This window comes from Candoia aspera, chromosome 2, assembly GCF_035149785.1.
Source record: "Candoia aspera isolate rCanAsp1 chromosome 2, rCanAsp1.hap2, whole genome shotgun sequence".
NCBI classification, from domain to species: Eukaryota; Metazoa; Chordata; class Lepidosauria; order Squamata; family Boidae; genus Candoia; species Candoia aspera.
The window spans coordinates 121494823-121510845 of NC_086154.1; the positions used below are offsets into that span (position 1 = coordinate 121494823).

General features: G+C 41.9%; 2 protein-coding genes across 4 annotated transcripts in view; both read right to left on the minus strand.

Annotated features, from left to right (window-relative positions):
* The window catches only part of LOC134490423 (ABC-type organic anion transporter ABCA8-like), an 83107-nt gene extending 67639 nt beyond the window's left edge, over positions 1-15468 (minus strand). For 2 of the 3 annotated variants that reach the window (XR_010067209.1, XM_063293452.1), the window contains exons 1-9: positions 15275-15468; positions 13970-14171; positions 13110-13292; positions 10520-10620; positions 8399-8625; positions 7181-7319; positions 4884-5069; positions 4409-4541; positions 154-325 (exon numbers count right to left, since the gene is read on the minus strand). Coding sequence is in view for 2 of the 3 variants with exons in the window: in XM_063293452.1 (XP_063149522.1) it covers positions 154-325; positions 4409-4541; positions 4884-5069; positions 7181-7319; positions 8399-8625; positions 10520-10620; positions 13110-13292; positions 13970-14171; positions 15275-15379 (1448 nt within the window). In the remaining variant the exon portion in view is untranslated. Of the gene's footprint in view, positions 1-153; positions 326-4408; positions 4542-4883; positions 5070-7180; positions 7320-8398; positions 8626-8825; positions 8884-10519; positions 10621-13109; positions 13293-13969; positions 14172-15274 lie in introns of those variants that run through there. The other variant, XM_063293453.1, reaches the window with a different exon arrangement.
* The window catches only part of ARSG (arylsulfatase G), a 588957-nt gene that overhangs the window by 42917 nt on the left and 530017 nt on the right, over positions 1-16023 (minus strand). The window lies entirely within an intron of this gene.

Consider the following 16023-nt stretch of genomic DNA (forward strand, 5'->3'; position numbering starts at 1 on the left):
AAATGCATTTCTCACATAAAGAAAGGCGCTTCCCTGATGGATGCCTTCTGGAAGCAGAAACTTAGGTGATCCTTGAAAAGGAGCAGAACCTGTACGTAAAAGAAATCTACAAAATGCTCACAGTATTGAATGTCCACATTCAATGTCTCTTACCTTACGGCTTCCTTCCCATCAAATTCAGGAGGCACAGGTTCAGCGTTGTCACTGAAGATACTCCCAGGGCTCCCTTCAGTTGAAGGGGCATCACCAGTCCAGGGGCTTTTTGATTTAAACCAATAGGTCTTCTTCAAGAAAAACAACGGAGGATGAGGCACCCCATATTTGTCTAAAATAGATAGTTTACAAATAGCAAGTTGTCATAACTCCCAGATAACTGTAAACTCTTCATGTTCACATTGAACATGTAATAAATTACAGAGTTGGTCTTCATTGTTCTTTTCTAGCATTTTTTCACTGTGGACCTGCCAGTCAAGTGAATGTGTGATGATGCAGTCAGTTCAGCTCCCTGCCTAACAAGGCACAACTGAGATCAAAACCAAAACAAAGAGGAAAATAGCACCAAAGCCACAAAGAGGAATATATAATTAGCTTGAGAATCCCTGCTGATATTGCTGCCATGTCACTAGCAGGGAAACCTGCATGTAGCACAGGTATAACTCGGGCTGCTAACCTACGCTTTTTGGGTTTTTTCCTGGTGCCTTCGAGTCAGTTTTTGACTCCGGGCAACTGCCTGGGCAAGTCCCTGCAGTTTTCTTGGCAAGATTTTCAGAAGTGATTTGCCCTTGCCTCCTGCCCAGGGCTGAGAGAGAGCGACTGGCCCAAGGTCACCCAGCTGGCTTTGCGCCTAAAGTGGGACTAGAACTCACGGTCTCCTGGTTCCTAGCCCAGTGCCTTAATCACTACACCCAGCTGGCTCTCAGTCAACCTACCCTGTGCTTTCTTTATATTACTAAAAAGGATTATGTGAAAGTCTTGGATTGAAAGCCATGACAGAAGGCAGAGATCAAATCCTACAGTCCATCTGCGATGATTATGATGTATGGAAGATTGCAGCCTAGAACGTAAAGGGAGTATATGGTGAAGAGCATGAAGTAACCAATGAAATGAATGAAAGAAAAATAGATATATTTTTGGTCTCTGAAACTAAGAGAAAGGGGAGCAAGATAAAAGATCTGCATAATGGCTGCCTGATCTTGTGTCATTTAAAGCCACAAAGAGTGTTGCACAGTATGTGGCCAAATAGCAAGGAACAGTTTAATCAGTTGAGATTGAAAGAAGCAGGACAATGGCGAACAATTTTAATGCAAATAAAAACAGGTTCTGGAAGTGGGCGAAGAGAGCTAAAGAAGCAGCCTTCAGTAGAATAACTGTAACAAACAGTAAAAATGATGACATGTTTTGGGATGAATCTGAAGTGAGAAGAGATATTCCTGCAAGAAGTACTTTAAACATAAATATGGGGATCATAGCGGTATATTAAAGAGTGGAAATAAAATGAAGACTATGAATGTATGTTTCCTAGAAAAAAATTATGAAAAGCACATTTTAAGTGCTGTTAGAATATTGAAAAATGGCAAAGCGGTTGGTAGAGATGGTATAACTTAAGAAATATCAAAACACGGATGTGGCTCTGCAACCTGTGAAATGTATGTGTGAAGACAGCATCTCTGTGTGAAGCCTGATAGCAAAAAATGATAGCAGGGCTGAGTGCAAGACTCCGTAGTTTGTTAAGGGTGCCTGGGGAAGTGTCAGGCAGAATTCTGACTGAAAGGCTACAAGGACAATTTGGCTCTAGACCAGGCTGTTATTTTCAGCAGGACACTTAGAAATGCATGAGATTGAGAAAGAAGTTTGCTATTCATTGACTGACTGACTGACTGACTGACTATGTGCCATCAAGTCATTGTTGACCCCTAGTGACCACAAAGATAGATTTTCTCCATGATGATCTGTCCCTAACCTAGTCTTTCCAGTCTCCCAACGGTGCACTCATCACCTTGCTGCTGCTTGTCCTCTTTTCTCTTTCCTTCCACCTTTCCCAGCATTTCAGGAGTCTTCTCTAACACCACATTTCAAAAGTGTCAATACTCTTCCTATCCTGCTTCTTCAAAGTCCAAGTTTCACTGCCATAGAGTGTCACAGGGAATAGCATGGCTTGCACAATTCGAATAGTATACTATACTATATGCTTGTGATTTAGGGGAAGTATATGAGGTTAATATATGTGAAATATAGAACCACTTGCATGAAGTGCATATGATGGAACTAAAGCATGGGATGGGATGCTTAGCGAAAGGTTCAATACTTAGCAGGGGGCAAAAGAAAGAGGTGTGATGTCCCCTTGGCTGTTTTGCATATTTTTTTTATCATTGTGTAAGGAATTATTGTAATGATGATGCCATACTGTGGTGATCAGTGATGTTAATTGTGTTGGTTGGGATGTGATGTATGTGGACTTTTGTGCTGATGATGCCATATTGTTGGCTGAGAACCCCAATATTTGCAGCAAATGTTATGAAGAAACACCGTGTGAAAATTATGGTATCTAAGAGCAAGGCAGTTGTGTTTCACAGGGAAAATGGAATGAACTATTGCAAGTTACACATAAATAGCAGGAAACCGGTATAAGTGGGTAAATTTGTGTACCTTGGTAGAATGTTTGCTAAAAATAGGAACATGGATGGAAAATGTTTAAGACATGCAAATGCTGGTAGAAAAGTATAAGGTGGAATGAGTTGTGTTGTGAAGATGTTTGTCAAAGGAAGCAGAAACAGCTAGGTATAAAAGACGGTTTCTGCCAATTTTGTTAGATGGAAGGGAGAGTTGGATATATCAGGAGAAACATAAAAGCCACTTTTATGCAGTGCAAATGTGTTCCTTAAGAAGTGTGAATGGTAAAAAAAGAAACTAAAAGGCCAAGAATGAACAGGCGCTGAACATCTGTGGACTGAATGCAAAGTTAATGATCTGCATGAAAGCAGTACATTGGGATTGTTTGTCCATACAGGGAAAATGTCCTGTCTCAGTGCCTGGAGGCTGTAGGGGCGTAATGGGCTTCGGCTCAGCCCAAGCAAGATTGAGTGGCTTTGGGCACTTGGGCCTTCCAGGACCAAGATTTTTCCAACTGCGGTCCTGGATTGGGTGGCACTGCCCCAGAGAGACCTGGTGCACAATCTGAGGGTCCTCCTGGGCTCACGGCTCCTGCTGGAAGAGCAGGTGGCAGTCGTGGCTAAGAGGGCGTTTGCCCATCTTCAGGTTGTGTGCCAGTTGCACACATTCCTAGACTGGGAGGCTCTACTCACTGTCACTCATGCCCTCATGTCCTCCTGTTTGGACTACTGCGATGCGCTCTACATGGAGCTGCCCTTAAAGAGCATTTGGAAACTTCAGCTGGTACAGAATGCAGCTGCATGGGTTGTAAATAGTGTCAGCTATTTGGCATATGTAACACCGCTGCTTCAGGTGCTGTGTTGGTTGCCAGTGTGTTTTCGGGTGCAATTCAAGGTGTTGGTTGTCACCTTTATAGCCCTTCATGGCTTGGGACCGGGTTACTGGCGGGATGGTCTTTTCCCAGTTGTTTCTACCTGTCCAGTCTGGTCTGGCAGGATGGGCATGCTCTGGGTCCCATCATCCATGGAATGTCGGCTGGAGGGGGCCAGGAGATGCGCCTTTTCTGCCATAGCACCTGCCCTCTGGAATATCCTCCCTCCTGAGATTAGGATGGCCCTGACCCTACTGGCCTTGAAGACCTGGCTATGTGCCTGGGCCTGGGTCCCAAGTGTGTGAAGGCCCCCGTTTCCTGGTTGTGCTGACACCGACAGATTTTAATATCTCTTGGCTGCTATTTGTATTTAATTTTTTTGTACTGTTTTAATTGTTTAACTGTTTTTATTTTGTTAGCTGCCCAGAGTCACTGGTCTGAGATGAGTGGCTATATAAATTGAATACATAAATAAATAAATAAATAAAATGGGAACTAAACACAAAAATAGGAAGCCAATGGAACTGATGAGCTCCACAAAATGTCAGACTTTTAGAGAACAAAAGGACAGTTTCTCTTCTCTCTTGTCATCCACCTGTAATTTCATTTGCTTACTCTATCTTATGCCATTTCTGTGCTTTGCATAACACTAGTTACTTTAAAATGGACTCCAATGACCTGAAGGCATGTATGCATGATTTTTGGACAATACAGTCGTATTCAGGAGCTTCAGATGAATTTCAGGCAACTTAATCTAAAGAAAGATATGATCTTGCTGTCTCAACTTTGTTCTTTTTCCCCAAAGTGTCATTTTTCACACCAGTTACAGCTCATACTCAGTACCAAAATGATGCATCTGAGGTAACGAAATGCAGCTTGCAGAAATGCAGTTTTCAAACTATAATATATTCACAGTAATGTTCTTACCAGGCACAACCTTGTCAAAATAGAAAGCCAGCAGCATATATAAAACGCTGTCAAGAAGCAGGAAATAACCATATGGTTCGAACATTAAGACAGACAAATCGAAGGTTCTTCCATATTTCTGAAAATAGAGAACCTGCATGAAAAGAACAAAGTCCACGTTGTTGCAGATCAAACCCTGACAGGAAAGAATAAAGAACAGAAATGCAGCTAACTGTTTAGTAAGTTAAACTATTGATCAGACGCGAACCCCCTTGAAATGAAAGCATGGATCTCAGCAGTGTGAAGGAAGGAATGGAAAGCAATGCCATGTTGTGTCCATGTCCAGTTTTCTGTATGCCCCTCATCAGAATAACTTTGGAAGAGAAATGCCTATGCCTCCTGGATTCATCAAAGGAAGTGTCAAATGTGTTTCCTGGGAGGCCCATCATGGTTAGGAAGGTAGAATTTTGAAGTAAAATACAGCGTGGCACTCTACCTTTGACAGCCCAGCATCAAAAGCAAATGGGCAGAAGATGCACAAGATCAATTCCAAACTTGGAGGCATCATCCCGGTTGCTGTAGTAAGGCTGAGGGCTCCAAAACAAAAAATGGAAATGAAGATAACCAAGCTAGTGACTCTGGGTTTCTTTAAGAGAGAGCTCAACATGAAACAGAGACATATCTGCGAAAGAAGGAATTGCCAGTTAATAGGAAATACTTTCTCTACGAATATGCACGATACAATAGAACGAGTGAAGTATTCAGTGGATCTGCCCTATACACGTTTTCACGTTGCGTATGTAACTGTTGAGCCCCACATTAAAACAATCAACTGTTGCAGCGGATACCTCCAGGCCAGGGTTCAAACTGAATTGAATTAATAGGAAGACAGGGCATAATGCCTTCCCATGGCCATGTTTCCTGAAAGGTTACTATGTCTCTAAACAAGAGGAGATGGAGTCCAGTCGCTGTAGTAACATACGGTCCAAACTGTAAATGTTCAAGATGAAGAGGCTTGAGGGAGGCAGAAAATCAGCAAGAGAGAGAATTGAGTCCAGCATTTAGCTCTAAATGCTCTGGCGTCCAGACCACATGAAAAGGCTGTGGGGCCACAAATGGAACCTGGCATCAAATTGCCTCTTCCACAACCTCTGTAAGGACCTATCCAAGACCTCCTATGATACTTTTCTGTGCCCATCACTACAGAGACCCCACTTTTGCCCTCTCACTTCGAAGTAGGTGGCAGACTCCTAATGTCACCATGCTCGAGAATTTTGAGTAAGTATCCATTCAGCCTCCCTGCTCTGCCACTCAGTACTGGTGGATCAACTTTCTAGCCTATAACCACTGCTACTGGACTTTATTCTCTTTGGGGCCTTCTCCTACTCCAGACAACTGCATAAGAATGTTCCCCCTCAAACCTTTAGTTCAGAGAGAGAGAGAGCCCTTTTCCCCACCCCTACCCCTGGCTGCCACAAGTTGGAGAAGACCTCTGTCCCCCTATGAGGGGATCCTCCCCAAGGATCTACCCCAAGACTATTTGCAGGAGAGTCTTCAGAGAGCACCACAGACCTGCTCTGTATTCCATTCGTGGCCATTACAGCAAACAAGGTGTCCACAAGCAGAAGCTCTCAGTGGCCCTGTCCTGGTTCTGCTGTCTCCCAGTGCCAAATGGCCTTCTTCTTCCTTCACTGCTCTTGTTCTAAGGTGACTGTGCTTAAGATGGTGTCCCCCTTCATTGCTGTAGAGGAGTGGGAGGGGAGGGGAGGGGAGAGTGTTGCTTCACTCCCCCAGCACTCCTCCACCACCAAAAATGCCATCTCCATCTTCAACAGGGACCTCCAGTTCTCCCAACTCATATGTACCCTCTCTATTCCATTGCCCCTTCACTATTCTCCCCGCACTGCCATCTCTGTATTCCTCCTTCCTCTCTCAGCTATTGACTTCCACCTTTCTTCATCTTCCACGTTCACCCACATTTTCCCCACATTTTTTTTCTCCTTTTTGCAATTCAACCAGTTCTTCCGTCTTCTCCACCTGCTGTGCTTTCTCTGACCCATTCAACGTTTTGAAATCTGCCAATATTCTTCCACCAGTCTATCTCCCTTTCCCCCCTTTTTCACCTTCATATTCTATCTTTCAGCATTAACCATAAGTACATTTTTACAGGTACATCCACACAATATCTTGAATACTCAGTCAAGTGATACTCAGGGTACCTCTTTCAAAAGCAAGGAAGTTACAGGCTGTCAATAACCAGCCCAAGCCAGTTAGCAGACTGCAACATTTGGGATGAGCTGAAATTGTTGAATAGTTGCCTATAAAGCATGTAATAGTAGTTCAATCTGGAATTTATCACGAAACAAATGACAAGTAGCCAAACTTTCAATATTGACTGGAAAGGCACAGTTGGCTGATCAAACAAATGTCAGTGAATACAAAATATAGGGATATACTTTTTCCTATCTCTCATCTTCAAACAAAAGAACTTTTCCCTAAAATGTTTCCCTAAAATTTCCCTAAAGGAAATAATCTGTCTATTTTGAGCCAGTCTAGGGGTGCTTTCTTTGTACTGGTGTCTCCAGGATCCTTCAAACTATTCCTATGTTTGGATGTTTTATTGAAAAGAGAGAACTGAAGAAAAAACTTGAGAAATAAATGTTTTAATATAATGTTAAAAAGTTGCTTCTCATCCTGGTCCAGAAACTGTCCTCCAGCAGAGCAGAAACATATATTCTGAATGTTGCATCAAATATATCACTTTAACTGAGAAAAGGAAGGCCCAAGACTTACCGATGATATGCCATAAAGGAAAAACAGGAGAAATAAGGTAGAATTGCTGCTGAGGTGAAAATACATAGCTTTCAGAGAAAATGTCAGCACACTGGACAGAACTGAGATGTACATAGTATACAGCAAACCCCAGGAGAGCCTGCAAAGAGAAAGATATTGTTAACCTTCTTGATACATTTGTTATCTGATTTTTCTCCAGCTCCCCTAAACTGTTTCTCCAGTTTAGCTCAATATTGTGGTCCACGCCTACAGGATAAAAACACGGATTACAGGAAAGGGTTCCCTTGTTCGGTAAAACTGATGCTCTTATCATAGAAGGAGTCTGCCAGGCATGTCTTGTTAGGAACAGGAGCCCAGTATGTAGAAGAGTGGCAGGCTTTATATAGCCTTTCCATGACCCCTTATCTACAGTACAGCAGTTCTAGGAGCAATCGAATAATAAAATAACATAGTTATTATTTCATTTAAATTTATTGGCTGCCCAACTCCAAGAACCCAAGGATGACTCTTCCAAACTAAGGTCATGCAGATGTCTCCCTCAGCTCTTCCCAGATTGCTGGGTCTTGGTAAAACAATGTCAGATGTAGTCAAAGAATTTAGGGGTGTGTTCCTTTTGCTACTCAGAGCAAGGACTTACTGGCTCTTCTTTAAAACCTCTTTTGTTAACAAAAAGGAATCTGGAAAAAAGTTTCAGGGCCATCGATTTCAGGGCCAGCTGTGGGAGGCCCCAATTCATAATAAATTGATAAGCTCAAGTTATCCTCAAGCTCAAGTTGCTGGCCTTTAAGAAGGCTCTGCTCTTTTTTTCTTAAATCTATGGGTGCTAATGGTGGTAGCTTTGCTTCATCCATGGGTCTTATTATTTGGTATTTATGATGGCTTTACATTTAAAGACTTGTAGTTGGGTAATTTACAAAGTATTTTTTAAAATTGCAAATGAGAGAACATTTCGTTATATTTAACTAAGTTGCAGGACAGCTGGCCCGAGCAGCCACTTATACGGAGAGGAAACAAGGACCTGAGCGATGCCCCCACTCACATAAGTGTCTAGAGGTCCAAAGGGGAGAGAATCCAGTGTGGAGCTACTGTTTTCAGCAGCAGTTCCCTGACCAGAGCTTGGTTAAATTCTGTGCTGAGTGTCCTGGCTGGTATGGATTCATCCCCTTTCATTCTCATAAGCAGCTCTGGGTCCAGCTGAGAAAAGGAGAGCAAACTCACCAGAATGCCGCATCCTGTAGTCCCATAGTCTTCATCACCTCCTTCAAATTCCGTTTCTCTCTTGAGACCGCTAGTGCCAAGAAGTACATAAATGGAGCAAAACACAGTGATAAAACCCAAAGGAACACTCCATTTCCTAATTCACTTCCTATTGTAACAGAAGGTGATCTCATTCGGATGCCCTTAATAGAAGTCATTTCTTCCCAAACAGAGTGGTTGGTGATCCACTAAAAGTAAAGACAAGAACATTTTTGAAATGACTGATAACTTCTTCCATAGGTGATTCGAGATGCTGGGAAAAGCATTATGGTCCTCATCACTTATCTATATTACAGAACGTTATCTTAGTGCCTTATGTTATATGTCACTGGTATATATCTCTAAACTGATCTGCCTCTGCTCTAGATTTTAAAATATGGCTACTCACCTTGTTTTCTGGCTACAGATTTTCAGCAATGTATTGTCTTTTTAGAGTTTTCCAATATCTGAATTAAAACCAAAAATGTTTCCCATGTGAAATGGATGAGATGATGGCAGTCGAGCAGAAAATAGCCAAATACCTATTTTATTTCTTTATTTCTTTTCACATTTCTATCCTGCCGCACTGCTGCATTCCAGATGATAAGAACCCATCAAAACATCCACAGTACAACAACCATAAGCAGTAAAAGCATACTACCCAAACACAAAGCTATAAGCAATAAAAATAGAAAATCAAGACGGCATGATAACTCAGGAGAAGGCTTTCTGGAAGAACTCGGTCTTTAAAAGCTTCTGAAACATCAGCAAGGAGAGGCCTAGCCCGGTCTCAGCCAGGAGGCTGTTCCACTGCACTGGCGCTGCCACAGAGGGTGTACGTGTGGAAGGATAAGTCTGCTCTGCAATATATTTTCTACAAGAGTTTGCCAATATTTGAATTCAGCTTTTTCCCCCTGTGTGTGACAAAGGAGCAAGAAAGAAGACTTTGAAGTACTTCAGTCAATTTGTTGGGTTTTTTGTTTGTTCGTTTGTTTATAATGTAATTGCTCAGGCTTCCCTCTCTTTTTCCTTCCCTTTTAATATTATAAGATATGATTAACTAGCTTATATGTATCTAAATGGCAGCCTTTTTTAACCTTTTGGCCCTGGAGGAATCCTTGAAATATTTTTTCAGGCCTCGGGGAACCCCTGCACATTCAGGCTCAAATATAGGCCACAAGTTACAAAGTTATTATATTTCTTTCATGTGGAGTCCTGTGTATATGCATTAGCAGTGTTCTTAAACTAAAAATAAAGAATGAAACTTACCTCTTTAATGCAAAATTGCTTAAATTTGGAATATTATTTAAATAAATTGTGATCTCCCAGGGCACCCCTAGTGACCTCTTGTAGAACCCTAGGCTTCCACGGACCCCTGGTTGAGAAACCCTGTGGTAGAGCAACTGAACAATACCCTAACCAAAAGGAAGGGCCTGGAGGTGTAAACGGAGGGCAGGGTTGGTCATACAGGGCTAGGAAAGATGCCTCAGATGTAAACCTCTCCCAGCATGCCTGACCTTTGAGCCCCATCTCTTCTGTCTCTCTTCATATGGTCTTTTCATATATTCTGCTATCAGAAAAGTCTGTTCCCACAATAGCTAGAAGGAAAAATGCTGAAGCTGGATCTCACCACGAGGGTTGGAGTTCTGCCTCTGCCCGTGCAGAAGGAAAAAAAGATGTATTCGTTCATCCATTTATTTAGGCACTTTTGAGTCCGGCCCAAGGTCACCCAGCTGGCTTTGTGCCTAAAGCTTGGCTTGAACTCACAGTCTCCTGGTTTCCAGCCGGATGCCTTAACCACCCTGCCAAGCAGGCTCTCTGGTTCATTTAATGTGTACCTACATCCTTTCTCTGCCCAGCACTTGGCTAGGCTCTGGGTGGGTTAAAGCAAGATCCATTCTACAGCCCCGGGAGATCCAGAGGCAGTGACCGTAGCCTCAGGGCATAATCTGCTCTGAGAACCAGTAGGACAAACAACAGCACAAGGCAACAAAATATGTAAGTCTGGAAACAAAATTAAAGGAACAGAGGAGTCTCTAAAAGAAAAACTGAGAAAATGTGGGGTGCCGCTTTTGCAGATAAAGGTAAGACCTATCCACTTACTTCAATCAGCGCACTATCGATGCTAGATTGCAGGGATACAAAGCCTTGAGTCCAGTAGGTCGGATGATCACAATAATGTGAGGAATAGTCGAAGCACGTATCTACACAGAAGGGAAAAAGAGGAGCAGTCTTTCACAGTATGACATGTACAATCTTGTCAATTAACAGTTCCTTACTAACGGGGAAAAAGCTGGAATTTCATTGGGCTGTGGCAATCTCCCCGAAGATGGTTCACTTCCCTGAAGCCTTGAACCAAGCAACCCGCCAGAGAGGCTTGAGAAGCTGTGAGTCTCCCTCTCTTCTGAGAGCAAAGTGTGTGTGTGTCTGTGTGTGCATGTGTGCTTATTTGTGTGGAGTTTCCTTTGCTTTACCTGCTTTGCTGACTTCCTCTGGCCCTTGAAATAGTTCCAAGAGATTTTTGGGAACTTGCACAGAAACCTCTTGCAAATGTGGCTGAAGCCACGAGGTGGCTGCAAAGCGGTGAAGTACTGAGGCACATCAAAATTGCCTCACGCAATTTTGGAGGACAGTATAACTTGCCAACATCCTACACAACACTCAGCTCGAGACATCCTCTTATATAAAGTCAAGAAGAAGATGGGAGCAATTTCAGACTTCCGGTGGGAATGGCAGCTTGAACAGTGTCTTTTTGCGATCTCCACCAGCAGATCTGGCAGCGTGGAAATTTTAGGGCTCCGGCAGGACTCCCTGGAGCCCAGAAGTGTTCCACGGACGCAGGAAAAGCTTTGGCCTCCAGATGCCTGGTCATAGCCAGAAGATCACAAACAGAGTTTAACAATCGAGTGGTGAATGATCAGCTGGGAGGTGGGGCTGTCATCTTTTCCCAAGCCGAGCTGGAGCTGTTTAAACGGATTCAAAAACTGACCACCCCATTTCTTAATGCACCCATTTGTTTGCCTTTTTTTTTGCTTAAGAGAGGCTTTCTTCAGCACAGAGATGAGCCTTCTCTTGGTCGTTTTCTCATTCTCTGAATCTAATTTCTTAAAGTTTTGAACTTGCTTTCATATTTTATACTTTGGGCAAAGAAACCAAAAGCAGTACTGTTGATAAATTATTTAGAAACAAAGCGTTTTTGATTTAAGTGGTGGTATTTTTTTTACTGTTTTTACTTGGAGACCTAATGAATCTGCTTCTTTGGGAATGGAATTTTTATGGTTACTGTGGGAAAGCGACTCTTGTTTTTTTCTAATGAGCTAATTGGATACTTCCTGTCAACATACTTAGCAGAGAAAACTTTTACTTTCTTAATCTGACATTTTTCAACTGCTTTTTTTGCTTTTACTGCTTTGGTTGTATTGGCTATTTTTGATTGCTGTGAGGAGGCTCCATGTTGTGGGTCTGATGACATTGAAATAATGAGAAATATGATCAAGGAGATCAGTAATACTTTTGAACAGTCTTTTGAAAAAAGTATGGAAACTAAATATTCTGACTTTGAGAAAAAGATGGAAACTAAATATTCTGACTTTGAGAAAAAGATTGAACACCAATTAGAAAAGACTGTTGGAGAAGTGAAACAGGTAACTGATCAAATGGATGTTTTAGAAACTAAAATGTGGATAACACTGAGCAAGAGAGGGAAAAGGAGCTTGATAAAATTGCTCTATTAGAGCTTAACGATATGGATTTTTGTTTGAGACTGAAGGGAATCCCAGAAATAAAACATGAGGATATTGCAGAAAAAGTTTTACAAGCACTGGCAAAACTATTGGATAGGGAAGAAGATAGAATGAAGGAGGAATTAGACAAAGGTTTTGCATCAACTCAAGATATGCAGCTGTAAATAACAAACCAAGAGATGTCTTGGTACATTTTGCTAGAAGGAAAATAAGAGGTCAGGTTTTGCAAATTCATTTTGAATCAAGATTAATAATTGACAATGGGATTATAATTGTTTTGAAAGAGATTCCTGTCAGGATTTTAGGAAGAGAAAGGACTATGCATTTTTAACAGAGAATATGAAAAAAAAAGGTTTTTTGACGGGAAAGATTGGAAGGTGTAAGTTTTATTCTTCAACAGCAAAGATTGACCTCCATCCCTAAGGCCAAGGACTTTCTTGCTAGATATGGATCTAATTTGCATCGGGGAGTAGATGAGCAAGTTACACCTGGAGCTAAACTTCAAGAATCCACTTCACAAGGTGTAGAGACGGGCACTACATCTGCTTGGAACACAGTGCGGAGAATTATGTTACCAAGTGCTACAGATGTGTGTGGAGTTATGCTAACTGGAAATTTGAAGGAGTGTTTGGTGGAATGTAGCTTTCTTGGCCACAATACAGAAATGTACCTTCTTTATCCTCACTATTATGCATCATTATTGTATCATTACATTTCATTGTTCAAATATTTTTTTCAGAAATTGCCTTCTATAACTGAAAGTTGAAGCGTCTTTCTAAGAATAAAATGCTGTAAAGCATGTGGAAAACACACACACACAGAGACACACGTTATCTATATATGCAAATACATAGTGGCATAAGAATATATGATGAGTGTCCACATCTGCATCTGACTTCCCTGTAGATATATGAATATCTAGAACTAAACACACAGCCATCTTGAATTACCTATCTTGGCGAGATCTTTGTTTGGGATAATTGTTTTATATAAAGGAAATCGGAGTTGATATGAAATGTCGTCTTGAAATATAACTCCAACAGCATCCCAGTCCTTTTCCAATGCTGCTTCCACGGCCTTTTCATATGCTGCTTCCATGGCCTTTTCATCTTCCATCACTTCTGTCTCAATACCTTTAGCATAGAAATCACGTTAGTAAGTGGGATCATATTCAGGACAGTGGACGAGAAATGTCTTTGCACACTGAGGTTTCATTAGCTGTACCAGCCTACCTTTCCAAAGTCATATCAGAAGGCTAGCCAAGGCAATAATGGATCAGAAGCTAGAGGGATATTTCACCTTCTAGCCTGAACTCTGTTATCACCTAAGCTAAGTAAGAGGGGACGGGGTGTAGATAGGCAAGCGGAAGCGTGCGAGTGGAGGGCCCCCCGAGGCCCTTCATTCGTCTCTCAATGGATGTCTTGATCTCAGAGGCATCTTCATGCATTGCATATATTGGCTGGGCTCACCCATCACACTAAGCCACAAAAGATCAAATGTTTAACTTTGGCTCCTCGCATAAGGAAAATGGTGCTACGGACATTTGGAAAGAGGGTCTGTTGAGCAGGTTATATATGATCAGCTAATCACGCTATATGAAGAATACCACAGTTAGACAAACTACAGAAAAGCATGGTGTATGAAGCCAGCCATGAGTCATTGCTCACTTTCCCTAAGCAGACCTACCTAAGGGTTGAACAGCCCTGGAGGATACCTCCAACAGTTTTTCTATAGTTACTGGAACGCAGTCAAAATGAGGCCAGTTGAAGTTAGCCTCTACTGAAGCCTTTGAAAACATTTTAGCAGATACCTTTTAGTGGAGAGAGTGTTCCTATCTTCTTCATTATTTCTCTTGCCATCTTAGTATCTGGAGCATACAGAATTTTAACTCCAGTAATATTGAACAAAGGTTTCCCAAGGAGAGCATGAGGTATTTCATGAACACCCTCATTGAATATCTGGAATGTTGATAACAGTATCACAGTGAAGAGAACCAGGGAAGAAAACCATTCCTGGAAATATGAAATAAGTCCAAGTTATTAACACCCATTAGGGTATTTTGGAATCATCGTGGCAAGGCAATTCTATTGTTGAATCACAGGTGTATCATTGGGGATCAACACTAATGAAAATATAGCAAAAGAGAACCCAGGAGGATGGACCTTGTAGTGATGCATACATGCACGCTCTCCCATAATGCGCTCAAGTACATATATGTGTAGATTGGCATGCAACCCCCTACAGAAGCACATGCAAATACACATGGTGAGAAGCTCTCCTTTCTGCTCCCTTTCCTCATCCACACATTCAATCCTGACCCCATAGGCAACTTGAATGCAGCACTCTGGTGGGTGGCAAAAAAATAAAAAAAAAGGGGGGGGGAGGCAAATGGAAGGAAACTTTAAAAGTTTGCATTTAGAATCAGCCTCATTCCTAAAGTGAGTGCAAATGTTAGCTTTGAGACTGAAAAGACTAGTGAAACAAACAGACCTCACTGAGGATTTTACACTGGGATATGCTATTCTTTAATAAATTCCATTCTCCCTATATTGCAAGGAAGGAAAGCTTTTAAATTGATTCCATGCATCATAGAAAGAAATTTTAGCAACTCAAGAAAGCTCTTGTCCTTCCTTAAACCTATTTCTTAAGCTCTCTTGGCTTCACATGTACAAACTGATCTTCTTCTTCTTCCTCTTCTTCTTCCCTGGAAGCCCTCCAGGTATGAGGCAATCCCTGCTATGTCAGCGTGTGGTCAGATATTGTTGTCCGGCTGAACTGGAGCTGAACCCGTTCCGTCTCAGTCTGTTCCCTCATCTTGCAGACGAATGGGAACCTTCTTCTGATTACATGAAAAGTTCTCAGGATGCAGTGGACCATTAGCACGGTCTGTTGCTCATAGAGAACCGAGAAACAGAGGCTGGTCCCCACAGTAAAGAGCTTGAGTACCTTCCCCTCCTTCCAGAAACAATTATATTCACTGAGTCGTACCATAAACACAACACAAACTGTTCTTATTCCAATTTTGGCACTAGATTTACAACTTTCGTGGTTTAGAAACAGAGAAAGGAAACACACAGGGAGGTTTTTTTCACCTCGCTTACTGCTTGGCACTTGCCTGAAAACTCTCCATTCTCATCCTCCATTTCAGAATTATATTCTTCCACAAGAGCGCGGCAGTCTGTTGACACACACTTCTTGTCCGCACGTGCTGTCTCTGCATTTTAAGGCTGGCTTGAAATGGAACAGAAGCCCACAAAGAACTCTTAACACCAAGCAAGCTGTAGTGGGAGGCACAGGTTGAACATTACGACTCCCTTCCTTGCTTATGGGGTAATGTTCTGGGCATCTATTTACTTTCTGAACTGATCGATATAGGTCAAAGCCATGCAGGGTTTTGACTTGGTTCTCTGACTCAGAGTATCTGAGCATGTCTCTTTTTTCTTAGCTAGATACAGTAGCATAGATGGGCAAAAAACACAAAATGATCAGATCTCTGCATGGTATTCCCAACTACTCCACAGCTACAGCACCTGGTAGCACTTCCAGGTGTCCTGGTAGAGAGCCATGCTCGCATTGAAGCAATGCAAAAGCAAAGTATTCATGATCCTTAGACCACTCCAATGAAATAAAATCACAGTCTTCTAAGAAACTTCAGTAAACGCCTCCCTTTTACCATAGTTTAATCTGACACAGCCTTACTCAGAAGCAGGATCCACTTCAACAAGATGTAGTCCAGGCAAGAAACATGTAAACTGGATTGAGTTGAATTTAGTTTTCAGTGAGTTAAACTGCATAATGCTTGAAATCTAAATAGTATTCTGCACAACTGGGTTATTGGTTTAATGCTCAGACAAACAAAAAGCA